This window comes from Myotis nattereri, assembly GCF_964212035.1.
Source record: "Myotis nattereri genome assembly, chromosome: 2".
Taxonomy (NCBI): domain Eukaryota; kingdom Metazoa; phylum Chordata; class Mammalia; order Chiroptera; family Vespertilionidae; genus Myotis; species Myotis nattereri.
Genome location: NC_138076.1, coordinates 65,310,072 through 65,335,191, shown reverse-complemented (window position 1 = coordinate 65,335,191; position 25,120 = coordinate 65,310,072). Strand labels below are relative to the sequence as shown.

Sequence of the window (25,120 nt, the reverse complement as noted above, 5' to 3'; positions counted from 1 at the left end):
CATCAAGGGCCATTATTTTTCCATTTCCACCTGCCCACCCACCCTTTCTTTAGTAGATCCACTGGGTGTCAGGTCAGAACCCAAAATGTCAGCAGTTCTCATATACTTAAATTGTTTTAAATCTACTATTTTTATAAAGTTTTCATTTGGAAAGAACAAGGAAGGTTTGCTGAGTAAAAACCTTGACTTATTCTGCACATTCCCTTGACACACGTTTATGCACAGGAGCTTAAATTTCTTGACTGTAATTATAGTGTATATTCCTTATTTTCAGTATATTATAATTTATAACTCTGTTCCTAACCAACTGTATAAATTTTTACCACTCCCAGTACTTGCTATGGAGATTAAAACAGCCTGTCATTCAATACTTTAGAATATTTTGGCTGTAAGAAAAATAAAATTAAATAAATACAATCAACTTATACTTTTATACAAGTTTTCCAAGCTTCCACTGTAAGAAACATAATTTGGTAAACTGTAAATCATAAATACCACATATATGTTTATTTTCCCATCATAGAATTAAGTATTTTATAATAGACTAGTGGTCCGGTGTACAAAATTTGTGCATGCGGGGGGTGTCCCTCAGCCTGGCCTGCACCCTCTCCAATCTGGAACCCCTCGGGGGATGTCCGACTGTTGGACATCCCTCTCATAATCCAGGACTGCTAGCTCCTAACTGCTCACCTGCCTGCCTGCCTGATCACCCCTAATCATTCTGCCTGCCAGCCTGCTCAGCCCCAACTGCCCCCCCCCAACATGATTGCCTCCAACTGCCCCCCCCGCTGGCCTGCTCAGCCCCAACTGCCCTCCCCTCCTGGCCTGATCGCCCCTAACTGCCTCTGCCTCGGCCCCGCCACCATGGTTTTGTCAGGAAGGACATCCGGGAGGTCTCCCAGAAGGTCTCCCAGTCTAATTAACATATTACCCTTTTATTAGTATAGATACCTTTACATAGGTTAGATACCTTTACATACTCTTAGGTTCAGCATACATAATACCATTTTCTTTAAATTAAATGTACCTGGAACCCAGTTGAGTTTGATCCTAGATTTAATATTCTGTTCTTTAATTAAATTATTAGTAATCTGTGTGTCTGGACAACATCATTTGAATTGAAATCAGACAAAAATACTTCTGAAATGTGTTATGATATCCACTTTTGACATATTAGTGAAGATGTGTGAAGTACATCATATGGTGTCTTACAAATATTCAAATATTTAGAAACATTTTCTCAGGCATTAGAAAATATTGTTTCTCAGATTTTAGTATAAAAAAAACCTGTATTTTTGTTAAGCAAAGGTTTTATTTTTATTTTATAAAAGTGATCATGCTTCTTCCTTTGCTTTGATGACTGAGAAGTGAAAACAAATTGGTATGTCATTTCTGTGAATACAAACAGAATCTTTAGACACCTACTTATGGTGCAAATCATATCATGGATATTGTGGATTTGAATTGGAATACCCCTTTTAGGTCTCTTTTATTTGGATTTCAAAGCCTCATACAACATGTGTAATCAGAAACAAAATAATGAACAAAGTCATAATCTTCTGACTTTTGTAAATGACCTTTCACATTTGATTCCTTTATTTTCTACTTCAATCAGGAAAATAGAGGATAAAGTGAAGGGGAAAGTCTCAGAGAATATAACTTCTTACTGGGCAGATTTTATTGCAACAGTATGGAGGAGCATGTTCTCACAGACCTGGTTTGAATTGACATTATCTACAAAGTTGCTTCATCTTGGGGTGCTTAAGTGTTTTATACACTACCTCCAGTTGTTGTAATGTGGGAAAAACGTCAGCAGTTTTGATATTTTATTCTGCTCAGGCTGGGAGTTCTCCCATCATGCCTGTGCACGTGGCCGTCATACCCACTTCCTCCGTATTCCAGGGCTTCAACGTTGCCAGATTGTTTGGTTTTAGGATTTTTTTTTTTTTGGAGGGAGGTAACAGGTATTATGGGAGGCAGCACTATTTTGGCTCTCAAAGCTACTTAATAGATTATCTTTTCACATTTTTGTTATCATTAGTAGCCATTTTCAGAGATGATCATTTTCATTGACTATAAGAATTCATATTTTTTCTTGAAATCTGCACATCTAACAATTCATATTCTTAACATTTCTTAGCCCCAATGAACTGGAAGTGCAATAATTACAAATTGCTATTGAGAAATTATGCATTTGATTCTCCTATATATATATGAAATCCTTTCCCAAAACACCACCCTACCCTATCCAGTTATATCGTATTACTAACACCTTATTTTCCCTCATTTATATATTTTATTCTAAAGCCATTTTGTAAAATGGACATTTAAATTGAATAAATATTAAAAAATGAGGTTTGTACTTGAGGCCCTAAATAAGTTTTCCTTAATTTGATTAATGGAATAATTGTTTGTCAAAAAAAAAAATCAAAATTATCCTATGATGTAATTTTTGGATTAGTTAAATTTATGCACTACTCAAAAATGCTTATTAAACATGAAGTAGATTAGCTCAGTAAAACATGAAAATAATGTCACACATTTCTAAGTATTGTTTGTATTTTGCTGACATGGACGTATCAGAAATGCAAAGGTTTTATATTAAACAAATGTAAAGTTATTTTTTTTAATATATTTTATTGATTTTTTACAGAGAGGAAGGGAGAGAGATAGAGAGCTAGAAACATCGATGAGAGAGAAACATCGATCAGCTGCCTCCTGCACATCTCCTACTGGGGATGTGCCTGCAACCCAGGTACATGCCCTTGACCGGAATCGAACCTGGGACCTTTCAGTCTGCAGGCCGACGCTCTATCCACTGAGCCAAACCGGTTTCGGCAGTAAAGTTATTTTTATAATTCTTCTTGCAAGGTGTACTTCTACTACTATTCTTTATTAAATTTTATTGTTTTGCATTATCCTTTCCACTCACTATTCATAAACATTTCTCCAGAGAAGAAGAAAAGATGGGGTGGGAAACAAATAACAGACTTGTGTGGATAATAACATTGGGCTGGACTATTTTGTCCGGTTAAGGAATATGAGAGTTGTATAATAGTAGCTACAATGTGCTCAAGAAGAAAGTTCAAGCACACAGTCTAAAAGGAGTCAGGGATCCAGGTATTCCTTTAAGTTATCATGCACATGCAACTCATGTTTAGCTGAAAACTGTTTTCCTTGTTGGGTAGCTCTTACCATCCTTTATCTGAGGGAGACAACGCATTTAACATTAAGTGCTGATGGTTCTCCTTATAAATTTCCTTTCTCAAATCAGGCAAAGTGGTAATTTATGGAAGTCTTTCTAAAACATTTTTATACAGATTTTAAATTTATTTTTAGAGAGAAAGAAAGAGGGAGAGAGAAAAGCATTTATGTACATCAATGAGCTAGCTGCCTCCTGCATGCTCCCTTCTAGGGATCAAGCCAGCAACACCAGGCATGTGCCCTGACTAGAATCCAACCAGTACATGGGATGACGCTCAACCAACGGAGCCACACTGCCTAGGGTTGGACGTCTTAAGAAGAGTGTAGTCACAAGTGTTGTTTTGTTTGCTTGTTTTTGTCTGTTTTCTTATGTATAGCTGCTTTTCTCATATTGATCTGAAAATAGCATCAGCTGTATTAAATTTTAAATGGAAAGTATTGAGAACTATTGAGTATTTTAAAGGTATATATTATATAGAAACATAAAGTTGGTGTCTGAGTTTTCCCAACTGCTAGATAAAGCTGAATATTGTGAGCCATACTGAGATGTTTGTGAAACATCCTAAACATGTTAAATATTAAACATGCCTAGCGTTTTTATCTAGATAAAATTATAAAACAAAATTAAACTTAAAATTGCACTTATGATTTGTGGACATTCAAGGTTGAGGGTTATTTCAAATACCGCTATGGTCGGTTGAAAATAATTCTGCGTTTGAGAAGCATCTGTATGCTTTCCTCAGGTTATTCATGATTTGTATAAAATAAAATTAATTTTAAGAAAAATTTATATTTGATGGCAGGTGGTACTGTACTAATGGAAGGTCACATTTTTCAGTAAATGTGCCAATAACATAGCACACATAAGCATTTTAATAAAGCAGGAGTTTGAGTAATTTTAGAGCCGGTCAGAAGGCCTGCAGTGGAACTGAGAAAACGGCCGCGTTACGGTGCTTTCATTTCCGTATAAGACAGTAAGATTTGGGTAACTGTCCATTTCAAAATGTGGCTGGGTGGGTCAAATGAGGTAAGTTATGTTAAAATACTGAATGCAATATCCGATAAATATATATAAAGTAGCAAAATTTCAAGAAGGCGATTAAAAAAAAAATACTCCTAGAAATGTACACGTAACCACTCATATGAATTATAAGTCATATTGTAATACTGCAACATATAATAAATTTGATTAAATATTAATAAATACTTTATGAACAATGTGTGATTCCCTCCCCAGTTCTCAGTCTTCATCTTTATTTTTTAATAACAAATTGTAGAAAGGATTCGAAGGACTTATAAAAATACCTATTATGAATAACCATTATAATTGAGTGCTTACAATATGCTAAGCATTATGCTAATTTTATTAGTTCAAATTACTCTATAGTTGAATGATCTTAAGACTCCATAAAACCATGTAATCTGACCAAGAACTCAACTACAATAAGGGGAGCCCAAGGGATATAATCAAAATACTGAAAAGTAAGAAATAAGTACATTCCAATTAGAATAAATGCCCAGAATCAACACTGGGTTGTCCACATCATACTGAGTTTTAGTTGAATATCAAGAATATTTAGATGAAGGCTGAAGAAACCCTCAGATATTTCTAAGGTTAAATGCCATATACTATACTATGCTATACTATACTGCCACTCAAAGATAACAGAATCAATTGTATAGATATTTTGGGGTTAGAGTGAAGATGAAATAATCCTGAGAAACTATAGTTGAATATAAGATAAATGCACAGGAACACACAGCATGTCCCCTGCACAGTGGGTATAATGGCATATGATACAGTCTCTGCTTTCCTAGTACCCAAACCGGAGGAAAATGTGAACAATTAAAAGACTAAGAGGAACAATAAACTAAAATTAAAGCAGATTTTTTTAAGGTTGATTATGAGACCTAAGAGATTTTTCTTACTTGGAAACTTTGAAAGTAAATGTGAGCTATGGTGTAGAGAGGCATAACCCTTCCTCTATAACTAATAATATTAAATTTCACACAACCATTTCTCTTCAGTTCATCTATAAAATTCCATAGCATAAAGCCAAAACGCAGTTCAGTAACAACAAAAGTTGTACAATATTCACAAAATATGTACCATTTTTATTATTTGATCCAATATTTTTTTTTCAAAATTAGTTTTCTATTACTCAGTATTGCACACACACAATGTTTCCTGATAAAATAGTAGAAAGGTATTGGTATGATGGCAATATACACCAGGATATTTTTTTTTAATTTTTATTTGTCTTTAATAATAAGTAATTTTAACATCCTATGAAAATTGTTAAATCAGTATTTTTAACAAATGGATAGTAATTATATATAAAACCAGTCTTTAAAGGTTTAATATGTTAAATTAAGAACATAATTTTCTCATCTAGTAAAAGCCCTAAGTTTAAAACTAATGTCCTGCTAATGTGCTTGCATAATTCATGTCACTTGAATTAAACCAGTAATAAAAATGAAGCAATAATTTACTTTTAATTGCAATAAAAATTCTGAAGAGGGTTTAGAATAGTCTAGGCTGAATATATTGATGTATACTTTTAATATTAAAGCAGAACATTAAACATATCAGCTCCTATATTCATGCATTTACTTCATTCAAATGTTTGGCAGTAAGCTGAAGTTAGCTTAATATTCCTTAACATAGAAAAAGTCTTTAACTTCAATAGCACACAAAGTTGTTTTGTTTTGTTTTTAATAAGGAAGTTAAGGCCTTAATGTGATTATAGGGTTGCTATCTGGCAGTTTAATTTTCTACCCCTCTTCTTAATACTAGTTCGATGAACAGCTTCCTTTATTAAATCTTGTCCTTATCAGTTCTCTACAGGACCTGGCACTTAGCTAGTAACCCTGTAATCCCATCTCCCATATTTGTTCGAACTCTATTTCCTTACGCACCAATGAACAGAATATATTTTTAAGTATGTCAGGATAGTAGGGACTATGTAAGAGATAAGAAAGAAAGAAATTTTTATCAGCTCAAAGACAACTTTAAAATACAGAGAATCTGTTCAAATATATTAAATTTTCTCTTTTATTTTCACAATGCCATCATTAATTTAGGCAAGAGCTGAAGTACATATAGACAAAAAAATAATATAGTAGCCCTCAAATTTGTTTTATACCATTCTTAATGAGAAAATATGAGGCTGTATTCATCAAAAATATGTTTAGAAACCCTCTTCCCCAAAATGAAAATAAAGGATAGCTATTTTAAACCCTAAATTGGAAAGTCTCTTAAAGGCAGAGAATGTGTGTGATCAGCATATTGTTTTCCAGAGCCCATTATAGGACATGGCACATAGTAGGCATTCAGTAAAACTTGAGAGGCATTCAATGCCTTCACAGGAAGAGGACTATTAGCCATTAATGTGCTTACATTTTTAGGCACCATTGCTCCTTGCAGGTAAGTAGCATTCAGTTGTGAGGAAGCATGAACCTATCTGCAGGGAGTCACTACACAGCAATAAGGGAGTCGATTTAAGCTACTCAGACTATTTTGAGGGCAAGATAGTCATAACCACTTCAAAGAACTCTGTCATAACACATACTATACAAAAGGGTATTGACAGTACAGAAAGTACCGTTCAATTTGTGTTATGGCATTTTATTCTAGTAATAGATTCAATATCTTACTATTGATCTCTGTCAGGTCACTTTATATCACGGTGTGGGCTGCTTCAGAACTCCAGAGTAGTCCTAGCCAGTTTGGCTCAGTGGATGGAGTGTCAGCCTGCAAACTGAAGAGTCCAGGTTTCACTTCTGGTCAAGGGCACATGCCCAGGTTGTGGGCTCAATCTCCAGTAAGGGGCATGCAGGAGGCAGCTGATCAATGGTTCTCTCTCATCATTGATGTTCCTATCTCTCCCTCTTCCTTCCTCTCTGAAATCAATAAAAATGTATTTTAAAAAAAGAACTCCAGAGTCTCAAGCACTGAAAAAAATAACTGTCCCCTCATGTTAATTCAAAAGAGCCCAACAAAGTTCTGACCTATCTCATGATAGTTTTGTCAATGTTCATTTGAAATATTAAATATGTACTTCTCAAAAAATGTTTTCCATGAAAAATGTTTATATGTAACATTTATAATGTTTAGGATGGAATTTCTAAAGTTCTATAATTTTCTAAGTAATTTGAAAATAGAATAATGGGAACTGTAAACATTTTTTCTTTTCTCCTCTGATTCCATGTTTCAGAGATGTTCTGTGGATTAATTCTAGAACAGCATGGGCTTCATTATGGCAAACTTAGGCATTAGCAGTTAAAACAAATAATAGGTATTTTTTCTAGATGAGTATAATTACAGAACAGAGGCTTCATAACATGTAGAAAAATGTTTTAAAAACTAAGTTCATTTAAAACTTTACAACCGAGATAGTGCATAATGATACATATATGTTACTGCTTTTGAAAACAAAAGTGACAAGCTTTTTTTCCCTATTCCTGTGCTAATACTTCTATTTATTATCAACTTGTTTAAAGGTCTATGTCATTCCAATCTGTATATATCCAGACATAATTTGTATTTTATCTTCTAGTCCCTAGTGTGACTTTCTTCATTCAATAAGAATTCAAATATTTTTAACTGAATTTTGGATTGATTTTGAAAAGCTGGTATACAATCTTATAATTACACTAGAGACCCGGTGAACAAAAATTTGTGCACTTGGGAGAATATCTCAGCCCGGCCTGTGCCCTCTCGCAGTCTGGGACCCCTCGGGGGATGTCCCGCTTCCTGGGGGAATGGGCTTAAGCTGTCAGTCAGACATCCCTCTGGCAGCCTGGGAGCCCTCAGAGGATGTCCACTTGCCAGCGAGGAGCAGGCCTAAGCTGCAGTTGGACATCCTTAGTGCTGCTGAGGAGGCGGGAGAGGCTCCCGCCACCACCGTTGTGCTGGCAGCCATCAGCCTGGCTTGTGGCTGAGCAGAGCTCCCTCTGTGGGAGCGCACTGACCACCAGGGGGCATCTCCTGCATTGAGCGTCTACCCTCTGGTGGTCAGTGTGTGTCATAGTGACCAGTCATTCCCAGTCTTTCTGCTGTTAGGGTCAGTTTGCATATTACCCTTTTACTATATAGGATAGAGGCCTGGTGCATGGGTGGGGGCTGGCTGGTTTGCCCTGAAGGGTGTCCCAGATCAGGGTGGGGGTCCCGCTGGGGTGCCTGGCCAGCCTGGGTGAGGGGATGAGGGCCATTTTCAGGCTGGTCAATCCCCTCAGTGGAGACCCTTACCCCATGGAGGTGTGGCCAGCCTGGGTGAGGGGCTAAGGGACATTTTCAGGCTGCCCACAGCCCCTTCAGGGTGGGGGAGTCCCGCTGGGGTTCCTGGCCAGCCTGGGTGAGGGGCTGATGGCCATTTTCAGGCTGGCCACGCCCCCCAGCGACCCAAGCTCCCAGCCTCTCCTTTTTGTCTTTATTTATTTTTTTTCTGGGATTTTTTTTATCTGCTATAATTGAAACTTTGTAGCCTTGAGTGGAGGCCATGGCCAGCTGGAAGCAGGTATTTGGGATTTATTTGTCTTCTGTATTGAAACTTTGTAGCCTTGAGCAGAGCCCAGGCCAGCCAGGGCAGGCGGGAAGCTTGGCTTCCTCCATTGCAGGGGAAACCCAAGACTCCTGCTCGCGCCAGCTCTGTGGCCGCTGCCATCTTAGTTGGGTTAATTTGCATACTCACTCCTGATTGGCTGGTGGGTGTGGCTGGTGGATGTGGCTTCAGCATAGTGAAGGTAGGGTTAATTTGCATGCTTCTCTTTTATTATGTAGGATATTATCTGGATCACAACCAACTATTCAAACTTTAAATTTAAGGGAAAAGTTGTAAAAGGGCAGTACAGCAGTTCCTCAAATTGTATCATTTTGTTGAACATCATTTTTTTTGTTTGTTTTTGTAATTTTGATGAGATGCCCTAAGAACTTAACTCTTATTTATATCAATTAGCCTGTGCTAAACTTGGTTTCATTATACATTATTTTATAACACATCCTGTTGCTTAAATGAGCATTTGCTCTCCATGAATAGCTCTCATCATACTCAGATTTCCTCGTAAAAATCTATGAAAAAAATCAAAGGAAAGTTTCAAAAGAAGAAATGTTAAAGTTATTTAAACATATAATTAAGAATTTAGAAAAGTGATATGAACCTGTTAGAAGTACAATTATTTCTAACACCAGTGTAATTTTTCTCTTTTTTCCACTCCTGAACTTTTACACTGGCAAGCATGTCAAACTCAAAGATTAACATGGGCCAAATAAACAAGGTTTAAGTTTATGTGGGCGGCAAAAAACAAAAGCTTCAATTTTCTAGAAACGTAGGTTTATTTCGATAGAGACATGCTGACTACAAAGGGCTGATATAAATGCGTAATTGTTAACATAAAATAATAGAACATTTTAATAAAAATTAATATTTTCTTGAACATTAACTTACCAGACACTGAATAACTGCACAAATTAATAAGCGTAATGCAAATAAACCTATTTTTCTTGTTCTCCGAAAGCAAAATATTTTCTGTTGCGCACACCATGGTCAGTCCAAGACTAATGATGTGGCAATTGGCTGCTAAAATTTTTGCTGCTAGTATTAGTGGAGAGAAATGGTGCACCTTGGCATAAGGCCCATAAGGGAAATGAAGGCAACATGATCATAGTAATCAGTCTATAGCGAATGTTGTAGTTCATTATTAATACTTATGTATAACAGGATTATAAAATTAAGTTATGGAATTTTTATTAAAACGTTTCTTACATACCATTATATTGGCTGGGCCACAAAAATATTTGTTGTGGGCCGCATGCGGCCTGTGGGCCGCAAGTTTGACATACTTGTGTGTGAAAACAATTGACCAAACAGAGCCACCCCCCCCTTTTTTTAAAAAAAGAAGCTAATTTAGATACTGCAATAATTAGCCATTGTTTCAATAGTTGTATACCTTTTATGCTTCCAATAAATTTAAAAATTATTAAATAATTAAGATTTTCTTTAATTTTGTCAACACAAAAACTATATTGGTTTTCTTTATTCTATCTTACATATTTCTAGTATTAAACTTGCTTTATTATGATAACATCTTCCTCTACAAAATCCTCTATACCCTTTGATCTATTATTACCACTGCACTCACTCCTTGATACCCAGGTCTCTTCCCAGTTAGAAAAAAAAAGTTCCCAAAGTTTTATTTTAGTTTTAATTGAAACGCTACCAGGACCCTGATCCCGTTTCCTCTCTTTCTAATTTGCTGGGATAGGAGAAAATTGGGGTAATTAGAAAGGTGTCTTTCACATCGTACCATGTATACATTTTTATTAAATGAAATCTTTAAAGGATGATTCTGTTAGAGCAGGCAGATAGAAAGATATGAGCTGGGAGAGGCTGGGAGAGGCAGCTAGGCTTGGAGGAAATCAGTGATATGACAAACTGAAAATAGACAATGGAGGTGGTGGACCCCTATGTGAGCAGGAAAGGTTCAGAGCCCCCAGGATGTGGTCTAAATGATGGCTTGGCACCTAGATGGAGTCTTATAACTTAGAGATACTTTTTTTTTTTTTTTTTTAATATATGAGGGTGGGGATAACTTGTTTCTTGCCTAGGGGGCTCAAGTCTAGAGGTATAAATCATTTAAACTCTTAAATATCGAGGCACTCGGTTCAGTTTTGCCAGCTTTCCTACAAGCAAATCCTTGCCTGCTTTTGCTGTTATTTGTTGTCTCCTGTTTGAATTTATTCCTATAAGCAAGGCAACTGGGAGTGCAGAGTACTCCCTCTGGCCTGAGGCAGAGGCCCTCTTGCTCACCACTGACAATTCCTCTTTCTTCAAATAAAATATTATTAAACTCTATAATTATTGAAGCTTATATCAGTCAAAATTTCATTCTAATCTAACTTTACCCATTGTTTCATTTTCTTAATTTCTCAGTGAATGAAATAAATTAGCTACCTATTGTTTTCAAACCTCAGACATTTTTTCAGATTTCATAGAAATTTTTCCTTTGAAATCGTTTTGAGCACTCTCATTCAATTCATGCCTTTTGAACACATTACCTAAACAGATGATAGTTAACTATCAATTCTTGATATCGTTGATCCTCTTTAGTTTTTTTTTTTTTTAAAGCCTCTCAAACCCTAGAATTTAAGAAAATATTCCCAAATGGCTGACCCTTTAGTATCTTACTGCTTGTTCATTTTTACCACTTTCTGGGATACATTTTTATTTTTAGTCTTCTGCAGAAAGTCTTAGAGGTCAGCCAGCAATCTAAGTAGAAACACACAGATACCTCTCAATTCTTGCCGTTCTATACTATTGCTCACTTGATCTCTCCTATTGTTGTAATTTGTTACATTGTATGTAGCAAAAGACAGGTACAGATTTTACATTATGCCTAAAATCCCCCTTACCTTAGCTTGTAAATTATGTTTTCATCTCGGGCATTTCTACAAACTGACAATTGGAAATTTAGCAATCACGGGGAAGACAGAAGTATCCGAGCACAGGCCAAAGTGGCAGTGGCAGCTGAAAGGCAGCTTTGTATCCCGCCTGCCCTTTAAAAAGCAGAGCCAAATCTAGGTCATTACATTCAGCAGGGAGCTTGGAAACACCTTCCAACTTCGTGCTGCACCAAGATGAGTGTCTTTTGACCTAGTTTTGCACAAGGGAGATGCAAGGCTGCCAGGCTATGGAAGCTGTAAGTGTTGGATCTATGCCTTTCTGTTGCTAGAAGGATTCTTGCAATGTAAGTTTCAGGATTTGTTTCTTTCCAAGAAACAATAAGGTGGTTGTGTTTGCTACTCTTGACTGGGAGGCCAGATCTTTTGCTACTATTTCAGGTTGTATGCCAATTGAAATTGACCAACGTGATCTCAGTTCCCCATCAGCTGACTAGACTTGCTTCTTCCTGCCCCTAGTCCTTTGACCTCCCTTTTCTTAGAGGGTTTGCTTTAGAAAAACCTGTCAATGTAAATTCGTTCTTTACTCCTTTGAGATGTGAATATGTTTAAAAAGGCTCTTGACAGTTTTCCAATCCAGAAATGTTTTTCTCAAAGCCATCCCTTTGAAATGCCAACATCAAGGGAGAGAGCACCCAGTCTCAGTTTTGTGAGAGACCAGGAGCGTGATTGGAGTGAGCTCCTTGCTTCAAGTTGTAAAACTACCTTCTGTGGCACAGATAGGGGGGACGCTACTTTTCCTTTACATACAGCCAATTAGAAAAACAGATGGCTGTGTTCTCTCCCACCTGAGCACTCTAAAATTCTCCCCTCTACCCTTTGTTCCTGCAGAATTATTATTTTATTTTAAATTAAATTCATTGGGGGTGACGTTGGTTAATGAAGTTATATAGGTTTCAAGTGTACATTTCCATAATACACCATGTGCACATTGCATTGTGTGTTTATCACCCAAAGGCAAAGCATCTTCCGTCACCATGTATGTGACACCTTTACCTTTACTACCCCCACCCTTCTTCCCTCTGATAACTTTCGTACTGTGTGTCAATGAGTTTTTGCTCACTTGTTTTTCTTGTTTGTTCATTTATTGCTTTCAGTTTTATATTTCCCATATGAGTGAAATCATATGGTTCTTGCCCTTTTCTGTCTGACTTATTTCCCTTAGTGTGGTAAGTAAACACTCAGTTCTGGTCCCCCTCCCCGATTACAACAGCCTTCAATAAAGCCTTACCTGCTTAACTTTGTCCAGAGCAAATATTTGCTTTGACAAAACATAATTTTAAAATTACGGAGACTGGGAAAATGTCTGTCTTCCCATCGCATTGCTGCTTTAAGATTCAGCATCTAAAGCAGGTGCATATTTGTTTTCAAAGAGGCTTCATTTACTGAGTGTTAAATTTGGTATTAACAAGCTTCTCTCTATGATAAGCCAAATACTCAAAGAAAAGTTCCAAGGTCTTTTGCTTTAAGAGGCTGATCTTTAAACACCACATCTTGTTTCTCTATGACCAGAAATATTGAAAAATGCAGCTTCTTATCCTAGGGTCCTGATACTTTGATAATCAGGACCCTTTCTTCCTTTCTTCCTCCCTTTCTCCCTTCCTTCCTTCCTTCCTTCCTTCCTTCCTTCCTTCCTTCCTTCCTTCCTTCCTTCCTCCCTTCCTCCTTCCCTCTTTCTTTCTTTCTTTCTTTCTTTCTTTCTTCCTTTCTTTCCTTCTCTATCTTTTTAAATATAATCAATAGTTCAGGCAAAATGAGCCACATTCCATTCCTAAAATGTATCCACTCATACTATTTTCTTTTACTACTATCACAAGATTTTATTATAATGTCTCCTCTAATCTCATAAGTCTTGAAAAGCTATTAAAATCTTTTAAATGAATGTGAACCCTGATAATGCTCTGAGCAGGTTTTATGCCTTTTAACTCTCTCTTAACATTTAACATTATCTCATATGTATTCCCTCATCTCTTTTCTCCACTTGGACCATGGGCTTCTGGAAGGCAAAGACATGGCTTACTCATTAGTTTATCTTCCAGAGATAAAGCTAATACTTACACATTAAGTAACATTCAACAAATGTTTGCTAAATTAGCAAAACTATTTGCACTGGAGAGAAAATGGCGGAGGTTTAGACAGACGTGTCGGTGCCTTGTCCCGGAGCAGATAAGGGCGGGCAGCTGAAACGGGTAGCATACAGCCCGAATAAGCAGAGGAGATTCAGCTGAGACAGTCTGCAGCCAGGAAAGACAGAGAAATCCTAGATAAAGGGAACGGTTAGAGGCTGAGGCTGAAACCTCTCCAGGTGCGCCGGCACAGCCGCGGAGACCGTGCCATCTTGGGTGACTGTCGCCGGCATCCAGAGACCAGCTACTAACCCGGCAACAACGGCTCTCAAGCAGCGCGACTACGTGAACTCAGAGGAACTCGGCTTCTCCCCACAGAAAGGTTAGACTTTCCCCAAAGGTGCGGTTTGCAGTTTAGGTTGGAGAGTGGAACGCGCGCAGGGGGGTGGGGGCTCTGCGCCCCACAAAGACCGCGGCCGTTGGAGCCAGCGTGACCCACGAGTGTGGAAGGGCACCCCCAGGGCTGCTGGCAGAAGGGAACGCTATAAATAAGCCCACAGTTGGACGGGACACAAACGGGCAGCCTCAGATTACGCCAGTTTGCCGGCTACTCGGTGCCAGGAGCCAGAGCGCGCGCAGAGACTTCGCGCAGATTTGGAAGGTGAAGCGTTGCGAGTTCGCGCAACTTCCCAGGCTCTTAAATCTGTGCGTTTGATTGTTGAACCCAGTGCAAGGGACTACCCAGTTGGGGTCAGTCACAGAGCTTGTAAGGGAAGGCTGTTTTGGGGGAGCCTGGGAAACAGAGCGGGGAGTGACTACTGGAAAACCAGCTCTGGGCGGAGGACATTCCCAAACCAGCTTCCGGTACAATAGAGAACACCTGGTCAGAGAGGTCCTATACCCTCGGAGGTCAATCCCGACGCACTGCCACCCAGAGGCAGAGCCATGAACTGACTCTTCTGTAAATACAGATAAGGGCTGTCTGGGAAACCAATGTAGCCTGCCTTAAAATCAGGACTGTGGCTTACAACACAGAGGAACAGTGTATCAGAGGAAAATTCAACATTCTCCTGAATACCTGGTGTGCCAAAAAGAGGAGCATAAGATCTGAAGCACCTTCATTACAGCCCATTTTTTTTTTAATTATTTTTTTTTTTAATTATTGTTTCATCTTTTAACTAAGAAACCATTTATTTTCTTTTTTCATCACCTGATATTACCCTTTTAATTACTACATTTTTATTTTTAACCAGTATTATTACTGCTGCCATTTTACCATTTTTTTTTAAAGTGTCATTTTATTTTCCCTTTATTTTATTTTGGGACTAAGGTTCTCCATTCTATTTTCATCGTTCCTTTAGCATCATTTTCCTCTACCTCAATTGTGCTGCTGTGCTAAAACTCTCTTCCCCACTTTTCCCCTTTTGCTGTCCTGTTTCTCTTACCCTATTCCTGCTTTAGATTTTTCCTATTCTTCATACGCTCTGTCTAAATTTCACCCTACTTATATATCCCTTTTCCAATAACCTGCTCTAAATCCTTATCCACCTCTCCCTTATCTTTCTTCACTATCCAAATTTTTTATTCTCTCCTTTTCTCTATTGTTCTGTTGTTGCTTGCTCGATTGTTGAGTATATTGTGTTGTTTTTTTTTTCTTTTCTTTTCTTTAAGGATTGTATGTGAGGTTGTTCTGCTTTTTCTTTTTCTTTTTCTGTTTCCCATTCCCCCTCCCCACCCCACCCCCGGCCAGTTATTTTTGTGCTTCTGCCTTCCCTTGCCTCACTTGATATTATTGGCTGTTTGTAGTTTGTATTCACTCCAGAGATCCGTTGCTGGAATTTGTTGGGATTAGTGGCGGTTCTATCGGAGTTTTCTCCTCATATGAATAGTCTCCTCCCCTCTTCTACTTCATTCTATTTTTCTTTTTTTTTCTTTTTCTTCTTCTTTTTTTTTTCTCTTTTTTCTGTTTTTCTCTCTATCTTTTTCTCTTCTTTCTTCCTTACCCCCCAACTCTCTTAGCTTGGGTGGCCATCTTTATTTGGGGTTATTAATACCGTAATTCATTTGTGTTCAGTGCCTGGTACGTTGTGCCTTGTTGTGTTGTATTTTGTGCCTTTAAATCAATGCAGCAGATCCAAGCAACAGCGGCCTCCTGATCTCCACACGCTCTGTCTGAGGAACAGCTGCTGTGGGTGAAGCCTCCCTCCACCAGCCAGAAGAGCCACAACAGCTGTGAACAGCACCCATCAGAAGACCCGTTAACAACAGAGGAGCAGCTGCTACCACAACCGCCCAAGGAGCAACCACAGCCCGAGGAGCCACTGCCACCTAGGGAGCAGCCACTGAACGACTCAATATCTATATACGTCAGTGAGATCAAACATGGGTAGACAAAGAAATCCCCAAAGGAAAGAAAAGGAGGACTCACCAGAAAAGCAGCTAAGTGATACAGAGGCATACAACATGACAGAAAAAGAATTCAGAATAAGGGTCCTAGAGTGCATACACCGGATGGAGGAAAAAATCGACAACTTATCCAAGAAGCAAGAAGAAACAGATGAAAAAATCGACAACTTAACTAAGACCCAAGAAGAAATGAAGTGCGATATAGCTGCAATAAAGAACACCATTGAAAGTATCAACAGTAGACTAGGAGAAGCGGAAGACCGAATTAGTGAATTAGAAGACAGGGAAGCAAAACACACCCAAACTGTACTTCAGTTGGAGAAAAAAATTAAAAGACAGGAGGAGAGCCTAAGGGAGCTTTGGGACAACATGAAACGAAACAACATACGAATAATAGGGGTGCCAGAACAACAGAAAGAGGAACAAGGATTAGAAAACCTATTGGAAGAAATAATATCAGAAAACTTCCCTGAGGTGGGGAAGAAAAAAGTCACACAAGCCCAGAGAGTCCCAAGCAAGGTGAACCCGAAAAGACCCACACCAAGACACATCATAATTACCATGGCAAATGTTCAGGACAAAGAGAGAATCTTACAGGCTGCAAGAGAGAGACGGAAAGTTACATACAAGGGATCTCCCATTAGATTATCAAATGATTTCTCAACAGAAACACATCAGGCCAGAAAAGAATGGACGGAAATTTACAAAGTGATGCAAAGCAAAGGACTGAATCCAAGAATACTCTATCCAGCAAGGCTATCATTCAAAATTGAAGGGGAAATAAGAAGCTTCACAGACAAAAAAAGGCTAAGGGAGTTTATCACCACCAAGCCAGCAATGCAAGAAATGCTAAAGGGACTGGTGTAAAAAGAAGAAATAAAAATCCCAGAAAGAAAACAGCCACACATACAAAAAAAGAAATGGCTACAAACAAGTACCTTTCAATAATAACTTTAAATGTAAACGGGCTAAATGCTCCAACCAAAAGATATCGAGTGGCTGAATGGATAAAAAATCATGACCCATACATTTGCTGTCTACAAGAGACCCACCTCATTAGAAAGGACTCACACAGACTGAAAGTGAAGGGATGGAAAACTATCTTTCAGGCTAATGGAAAAGAAAAGAAAGCTGGGGTAGCAATACTTATATCGGACAAAATAGACCTCAAAGTGAAGGCCATAACAAGAGATACGGAAGGCCACTTCATAATACTAAAAGGATCAATACAACAAGAAGATATAACCCTGATAAACATATATGCACCCAATGCAGGAGCACCCAAATACATAAAAAATCTTCTGGAAGATATCAAAGGAGAGATCGACAACAATACAATCATAGTAGGGGACTTTAATACACCACTGTCATCACTGGATAAGTCCTCTAGACAAACAATCAGCAAAGATACAGCAATACTAAATGACTCACTAGATCAGATGGACTTAATAGACATCTTCAGAACACTTCACCCCAGTGCCACGGAATATACATTCTACTCAAGTGCTCATGACACATATTCAAAAATAGACCATATATTGGGTCACAAGCAAAGTATCCCCAAATTCAAGAAGATTGAAATCATAAAAAGCGTCTTCGCAGACCACGATGGCATAATATTAGAAATAAACTGCAATAAAAACAACCCAAAATACTCAAACACCTGGAAGCTGAATAGCATGCTATTAAATATTGATTGGGTTACCAATGAAATCAAAGAAGAAATTCAAAACATCCTGGAAACTAATGACAATGAAAACACAACAATCCAAAACCTATGGGACACAATGAAAGCAGTCCTGAGAGGGAAGTTTATAGCTCTACAGGCCTATCTCAAAAAACAAGAAAAAATGGTAGTAAATCAGCTAACTCTACAACTCAAAGAATTAGAAAGAGAGCAACAAGAAAACCCCAGAGTGAGCAGAAGGAAGGAGATAATAAAGATTAGAGCAGAAATAAATAACATAGAGACCAAAAAAATAATACAGAAAATCAATGAAACCAAGAGCTGGTTCTTCGAAAGGATAAACAAGATTGACAAACCTCTAGCCAGACTCACCAAGAAGCAAAGAGAGAGGACCCAAATAAACAAAATCAGAAATGAAAGAGGTGAAATAACAACAGACCCCACAGAAATACAAATGATTGTTAAAAAATACTATGGACAGCTCTACTCCAACAAACTAGACAACCTGGAGGAAATGGACAAATTCCTAGAAAAATACAACATTCCAAAACTCAATCAGGAAGAATCTAAAAATCTCAACAGGCCAATAACTATGGAAGAAATTGAAGCAGTCATCAAAAAGCTTCCAGCAAACAAAAGCCCAGGACCAGACGGCTTCACAGGGGAGTTTTACCAAACATTCAAGGAAGAACTAAAACCTATCCTCCTCAGACTACTACAAAAAATTCAAGAGGAAGGAACACTTTCAAGCTCATTCTATGAAGCCAGCATCACCCTAATACCAAAACCAGGTAAAGACAACACAATGAAAGAGAATTACAGGCCAATATCCCTCATGAACATAGATGCCAAAATCCTCAACAAAATCTTAGCAAATCGGATCCAGCAGTACATCAGAAAGATCATACACCATGACCAAGTAGGATTTATCCCAGGGATGCAAGGATGGTACAATATCCGCAAATCAATAAACGTGATACATCACATAAACAAATTGAAAGAAAAAAACCACATGGTCATATCAATTGATGCAGAAAAAGCATTTGACAAAATTCAACACCCATTTTTGATAAAAACTCTCAGCAAGGTGGGAGTAGGAGGATCATACCTCAACATAATAAAAGCCATATATGACAGGCCCACAGCCAACACCATTCTCAATGGACAAAAACTTACACCATTTCCCCTAAGAACAGGAACAAGACAGGGATGCCCCCTCTCACCACTCCTGTTCAACATAGTACTGGAAGTGTTAGCCATTGCAATTCGGCAAGAAGAAGAAATAAAAGGCATCCAAATTGGAAAAGAGGAAGTAAAACTGTCCTTATTTGCAGACGACATGATATTATACATACAAAACCCTAGAGACTCCATCAAAAAGCTACTAGACTTAATACATGAATTTGGCAATGTAGCAGGATACAAAATTAACCCCAAGAAATCTGAGGCATTTCTATACACCAATAGTGAACTTTCAGAAAGAGAGATTATAAAAACAATCCCGTTTACCATCGCACCAAAAAAACTAAGCTACCTAGGAATAATCTTAACTAAAGAGGTAAAAGACCTCTACTCAGAAAACTACAGGACGTTGAAAAAAGATATAGAGGAAGACATAAACAGATGGAAGAACATACCGTGTTCATGGATTGGTAGAATCAACATCATTAAAATGTCCATACTACCCAAAGCAATCTATAAATTCAATGCACTTCCCATTAAAATACCAACGGCATACTTCAGAGATCTAGAACGAACTCTCCAAAAATTCATCTGGAATAAAAAAAGACCCCGAATAGCTGCAGCAATCCTGAAAAAGAACAAAGTAGGTGGGATCTCAATACCAGATATCAAGTTGTATTACAAAGCCACTGTTCTCAAAACTGCCTGGTACTGGCACAAGAATAGGCATATAGATCAATGGAATAGAATAGAGAGCCCAGAAATCGGCCCGAACCAATATGCTCAATTAATATTTGACAAAGGAGGCAAGAACATACAATGGAGCCAAGATAGTCTCTTCAATAAATGGTGTTGGGAAAATTGGACAGATATATGCAAGAAAATGAAACTAGACCACCAACTTACACCATACACAAAAATAAACTCAAAATGGATAAAGGACTTAAATGTACGACAGGAAACCATAAAAATTCTAGAAGAATCCAAAGGCAACAAAATCTCAGACATATGCCGAAGCAATTTCTTCACTGATACAGCTCCTAGGGCACTTGAAACTAAAGAGAAAATGAACAAATGGGACTACATCAAAATAAAAAGCTTCTGCACAGCAAAAGAAACCATCAACAAAACAACGAGAAAACCCACTGTGTGGGAAAACATATTTGCCAATGTCATATCTGATAAGGGCCTAATCTCCAAAATCTATAGGGAACTCATACAACTTAACAAAAGGAAGATAAACAATCCAATCAAAAAATGGGCAAAGGACCTAAATAGACACCTTTCAAAAGAGGACATTCAGAAAGCCAAGAGACATATGAAAACATGCTCAAAGTCACTAATCATCCGAGAGATGCAAATCAAAACAACAATGAGGTACCATCTCACACCTGTCAGACTGGCTATCATCAACAAATCAGCAAACGACAAGTGCTGGAGAGGATGTGGAGAAAAAGGAACACTTGTGCACTGCTGGTGGGAATGCAGACTGGTGCAGCCACTATGGAAGACAGTATGGAGTTTCCTTAAAAAACTGAAAATGGAACTCCCATTTGACCCTGTGATCCCACTTCTAGGAATATATCCCAAGAAACCAGAAACACCAATCAGAAAAGATATATGCACCCCTATGTTCATAGCAGCACAATTCACCATAGCTAAGATTTGGAAACAGCCTAAGTGCCCATCAGTAGATGAATGGATTAGAAAACTGTGGTACATCTACACGATGGAATACTATGCTGCTCTAAAAAGGAAGGAACTCTTACCATTTGCAACGTCATGGATGGAACTGGAGAGCATTATGCTAAGTGAAATAAGCCAGTCAATGAAGGAAAAATACCACATGATCTCACTCATTCATGGATAATAGAGACCATTATAAACTTTTGAACAATAATAGATTCAGAGGCAGAGCTGCCTCAAACAGATTGTCAAACTGCAGTGGGAAGGCCGGGGAGGGTTGGGGGGCAGGAGGTAGGGGGGTAAGAGATCAACTAAAGGACTTGTATGCATGCGTATAAGCATAACCAATGGACATAAGACACTGGGGGATAGGGGAGGCTGGGGGACTGTCTAGGGCGGGGGGATAAAATGGACACATATGTAATACCCTTTGTAATACTTTAAGCAATAAAAAAATTAAAAAAAAAGAATAAAAAAATAAAATCACAAAAAAAAAAAAAAAAAACTATTTGCACTAAATTTTATAAGGGGCAAAGACCAATAGAAAATGTCAATATAGAGGATCAGAAAGAAATAAACAGATTTTAAATCTCATCGTTTTCACAATTCTATATGTTTTCATTATCTATTTCAAGTTTATAGAATCTACATTAAATGATCTATAAAGGTTTTAAAATTAAAATAATACATTGCAAAGAATAGTTATTTGAACACATCTATTTCAAAATGAAAGAAAATTAGAATCCATTTTGCTTCTTAATGTTTTAAATATGGACATAAACAAATTCTTATTTGATCATTAATGACATCTCTGCTTCTCTTTTAAGTGCATCTATCTGCTATTAATTTTATAAGACAGTTTATTTTTTTTGAATTTTTTAAAATTAATTTTAGAGTGAGAGAGGAAGGGATGGGGAGAGAGAGAAAATCATCCATGAGAAAGAACCATCAATTGGCTGTCTCTTGCACACCCCCTACTGGGTATTAAGCTAGAAATCTGGGCATGAGCCCTGACTGGGAATCCAATCAGTAACCTCTTGGTGCATGGGGCGATGCTCAACCAACTGAGCCACACATGCCAGAGCATATAAGCCAGTTTAAATTATTAGTGAAAGGAATTTGATATATGTGTACATATATACATTTATAATTTCATTGACAAAAGAAAAGTAGTCTGATTTTTCTCTGTTAGTCTTTCAAATGGAAATAAATAAATAAAATAAGAGATGCAAGCTGTATTTTTCTTTAAATTTTAAAATCCTGTACTTAAATTCTAAAATCCACAAGACATTAATGTGAAGCTTCATCTTTTACTGTACCTGTATATGCAAATTGTACAAGATCCCAGAGGGCATTGGGGTCTATGCCTTCCATCTTGATTTCCTCCTGCTTGGCTTCGCAAACATCACTTGTAAACATGGCAGCAAAATAATCTGAGACTGAGCTCAGAACAAGCCTGAAAGAGTCAAAAGGTCTAATTTAGGGTGTGAATATAAAGCATCAAAATGCTAAGTGTCAACAACAATAGAGTGCAGAGCAATGTATTTATATATCTATCTGTGCCTGTTTGCCTATCAATTATCTATATATCTCTCACCCATCAATTAATCTATAATTACCTTATGGATTGCACTTTTAAAAACTGATTTAGAAAATTCTGCTCTATCATTTCTAATACATTTTTCATTTCACTTTTAGTTCTTCTATTCTTTTAGATAGGAATCCAATTTTATTTCTTTTTACATACTCACCCACTTTTCACCACACTATCTACTAAAGAATTTGATTTGCTCAGTCAATTAATGGTGCCACATATATCATAAATTTAAGTGTAAAATCTGTAGTGACTTCTCTGAGATTTCTATTTTTTTTGTTTATTTGCCTGTTCTTATACCAATAAAATATTATTTTTATATGTATGATAAATATTTATAGATATAAACAATACTGTGATTCTAAAGATGTCTTTATATCAAATTAGGCAAATCCTCCCTCTTTATTTTTGCTTAACTAGTAGTGGATTTAAAAATCATGTTTTTATTGATTCCAGAGAAAGGAAGTGAGAGGGAGAAGAGAGAGAGAGAGAGAGAGAGAGAGAGAGAGAGAGAGAGAGAGAGAGAGAGAGAGAAGCATTGATGTGAGAGAGAAACATAGATTTTGCCTGCTACATGCGCCCAAACAGGGGATGGAACCTGCAACCTACACATGTGCCTTGATTGGGAATCAAACCTGTGACCCTTTGATTTGATGCGTAGGATGACCCTCAACCAACTGAGCCACAGTGGTCACAGCATGGATTTTTATTCTGCAGATAAAGTTTAAAGTAAGCTTGTCAGATATAACTTTAATTAAAAATGCAGTACATTTGCCGAAACCAGTTTGCCTCAGTGGATAGAGCATCGGCCTGCGGACTGAAAGGTCCCAGGTTCGATTCCGGTCAAGGGCATGTACCTGGGTTGCGGGCACATCCTCAGTAGGAGGTGTGCAGGAGGCAGCTAATCGATGTTTCTCTCTCATCGATGTTTCTAACTCTCTATCTCTCTCCCTTCCTCTCTGTAAAAAATCAATAAAATATATTTTTTTAAAAATGCAGTACACTTCTGATTTTATATGTGAACTAGTAGCCTGGTACACAAAATTTGTGCACATTAAAAGGGAATTAATTAACGGAAATATTTTAATATTGCTATTTTCCTTTTCTCTATAATAGAAGTGTGAGAGATAAAAGGGAATTAGTAAAATGTATATGAAAATAACATAAATTTATTAATAAATAAATAGTAACAAAAGGATATAACAACAGAGGCATGATATATAAACATCAAAAAAGTGATATAAAAACAACAGTGATACAAACAATGACTGATAAAGTGATTAAACTTATTTTAATATCTCCCTGTACACCACATTAAGAGTGAAAACACTTTCAGAGTGCTTGACTAATTTCCCTTGTGCTGAAATATTTAGAAATTTAACGTCACATGCTCTTCAAACTTTAGAGAAAGCAACATATAACTGACCATGTGCGAAAACGGGTTCAGGTAGGAATATGCCTACTCTGTCTAGAGTTTGTTCTTGTGACTTATTAATAGTCATCACAAATGCTGGCATCACGGGAAACTGTCATTGAATCAATTTAAATGGGAGCCCAGTGTCAGGTGGGGACAAATCAGTTCTTGGAATCAAAACAACCTCTCCCTCTGTAGATCTTGTTAATACTTCAGCTTTGATAATGTTAGGTCGTAATCTTTTGATAATAAATCTGGTACCATTACAAAAACCCCATTTACTATTGAGATTTTTCAATAGCATGATGATTGCACCCACTTTCAATTTTAATTTATGACACGCATTCCTGAAGGAGTAATACTATTAAGAAATTTGATGGGAAAATTGTCCTTTTCAGTGGAATCATCACTCAAATATGTGTGAAAATCTCCATTGAGTATATCCAAAATTTCTTCATTTAATTTTTGAATGTGCCCATTTTTGGACAAAGAATTGTACGTTTAGATATATTTTTAATATTATCTATAGATACAGTATTTCCAAAGGTAGTTTCAATATTAGATCCATTATAAATCATTTCATAGGGGATTTCAATAATATCCATTCCTAAATGAAAACTGCTATCAAGTTTGCCATCTCCAAGTTTTACTAACCATCCACTATAAGCAGAATCCTCTGATCTCATATTTGTTGTAAGAGACAACTTTCTGAAACATCCCCAAACATTGCAGTACTTTAAACTCGTTTATTCTATGACCAATCACATAGCATGCAGTACAATACCGCGACATTGTCAAAAATCCCCTCCAAGAAGGAGAACTTTCCCACCAAATACAACATTCAAATTCATAATTTCTCTTAGTAATCTGTCTATGGCAGTGATGGCAAATCTATTACATGCGTATCAGAAGTGACATGTGAACTCATTTTTTTGGTTGATTTTTCTTTGTTAAATGGCATTTAAATATATAAAATAAATATCAAAAATATAATCTTTGTTTTACTATGGTTGCAAATATCAAAAAACTTCTATATGTGACACGGCACCAGAGTTAAGTTAGTATTTTTCAAAATGCTGACACGCTGAGCTCAAAAGGTTCGCCATTACTGGTCTATGGCGTTTATAGCATGACTGGATGCCATGGTGCATTCATCAATAATGAGAAGTTGGGCCTTTTTAATAGTTTTAGCAACTTCACTGTTTATATCGAGTTTAGAAATTGAAGTTTCATTTAATGGAATGGGTAATTTATATTGGGAATGAAAGGTGCTTCCACTGAGAAGTAAATTTACAGCAATTCCTGTAGACACTGTGGGTAAACAATACCAGCATGACCTCTAATATAATGTATTAAAATTTTATAAAGATATGCCTCTTGCCCTGACTGGTTTGGCTCAGTGGATAGAGCGTCGGCCTTCGAA

At 37.3% G+C, this 25,120-nt stretch overlaps 1 protein-coding gene across 1 annotated transcript in view; it reads right to left on the bottom strand.

Moving 5' to 3' along the window:
- The window catches only part of KLHL1 (kelch like family member 1), a gene marked incomplete at its 5' end in the record, with an annotated part of 247,599 nt that overhangs the window by 210,185 nt on the left and 12,294 nt on the right, over nt 1-25,120 (bottom strand). The window contains one exon of the mRNA XM_081083892.1: nt 22,009-22,145. Within this exon, the coding sequence (XP_080940018.1) occupies nt 22,009-22,145 (137 nt within the window). The remainder of the gene's footprint in view (nt 1-22,008; nt 22,146-25,120) is intronic.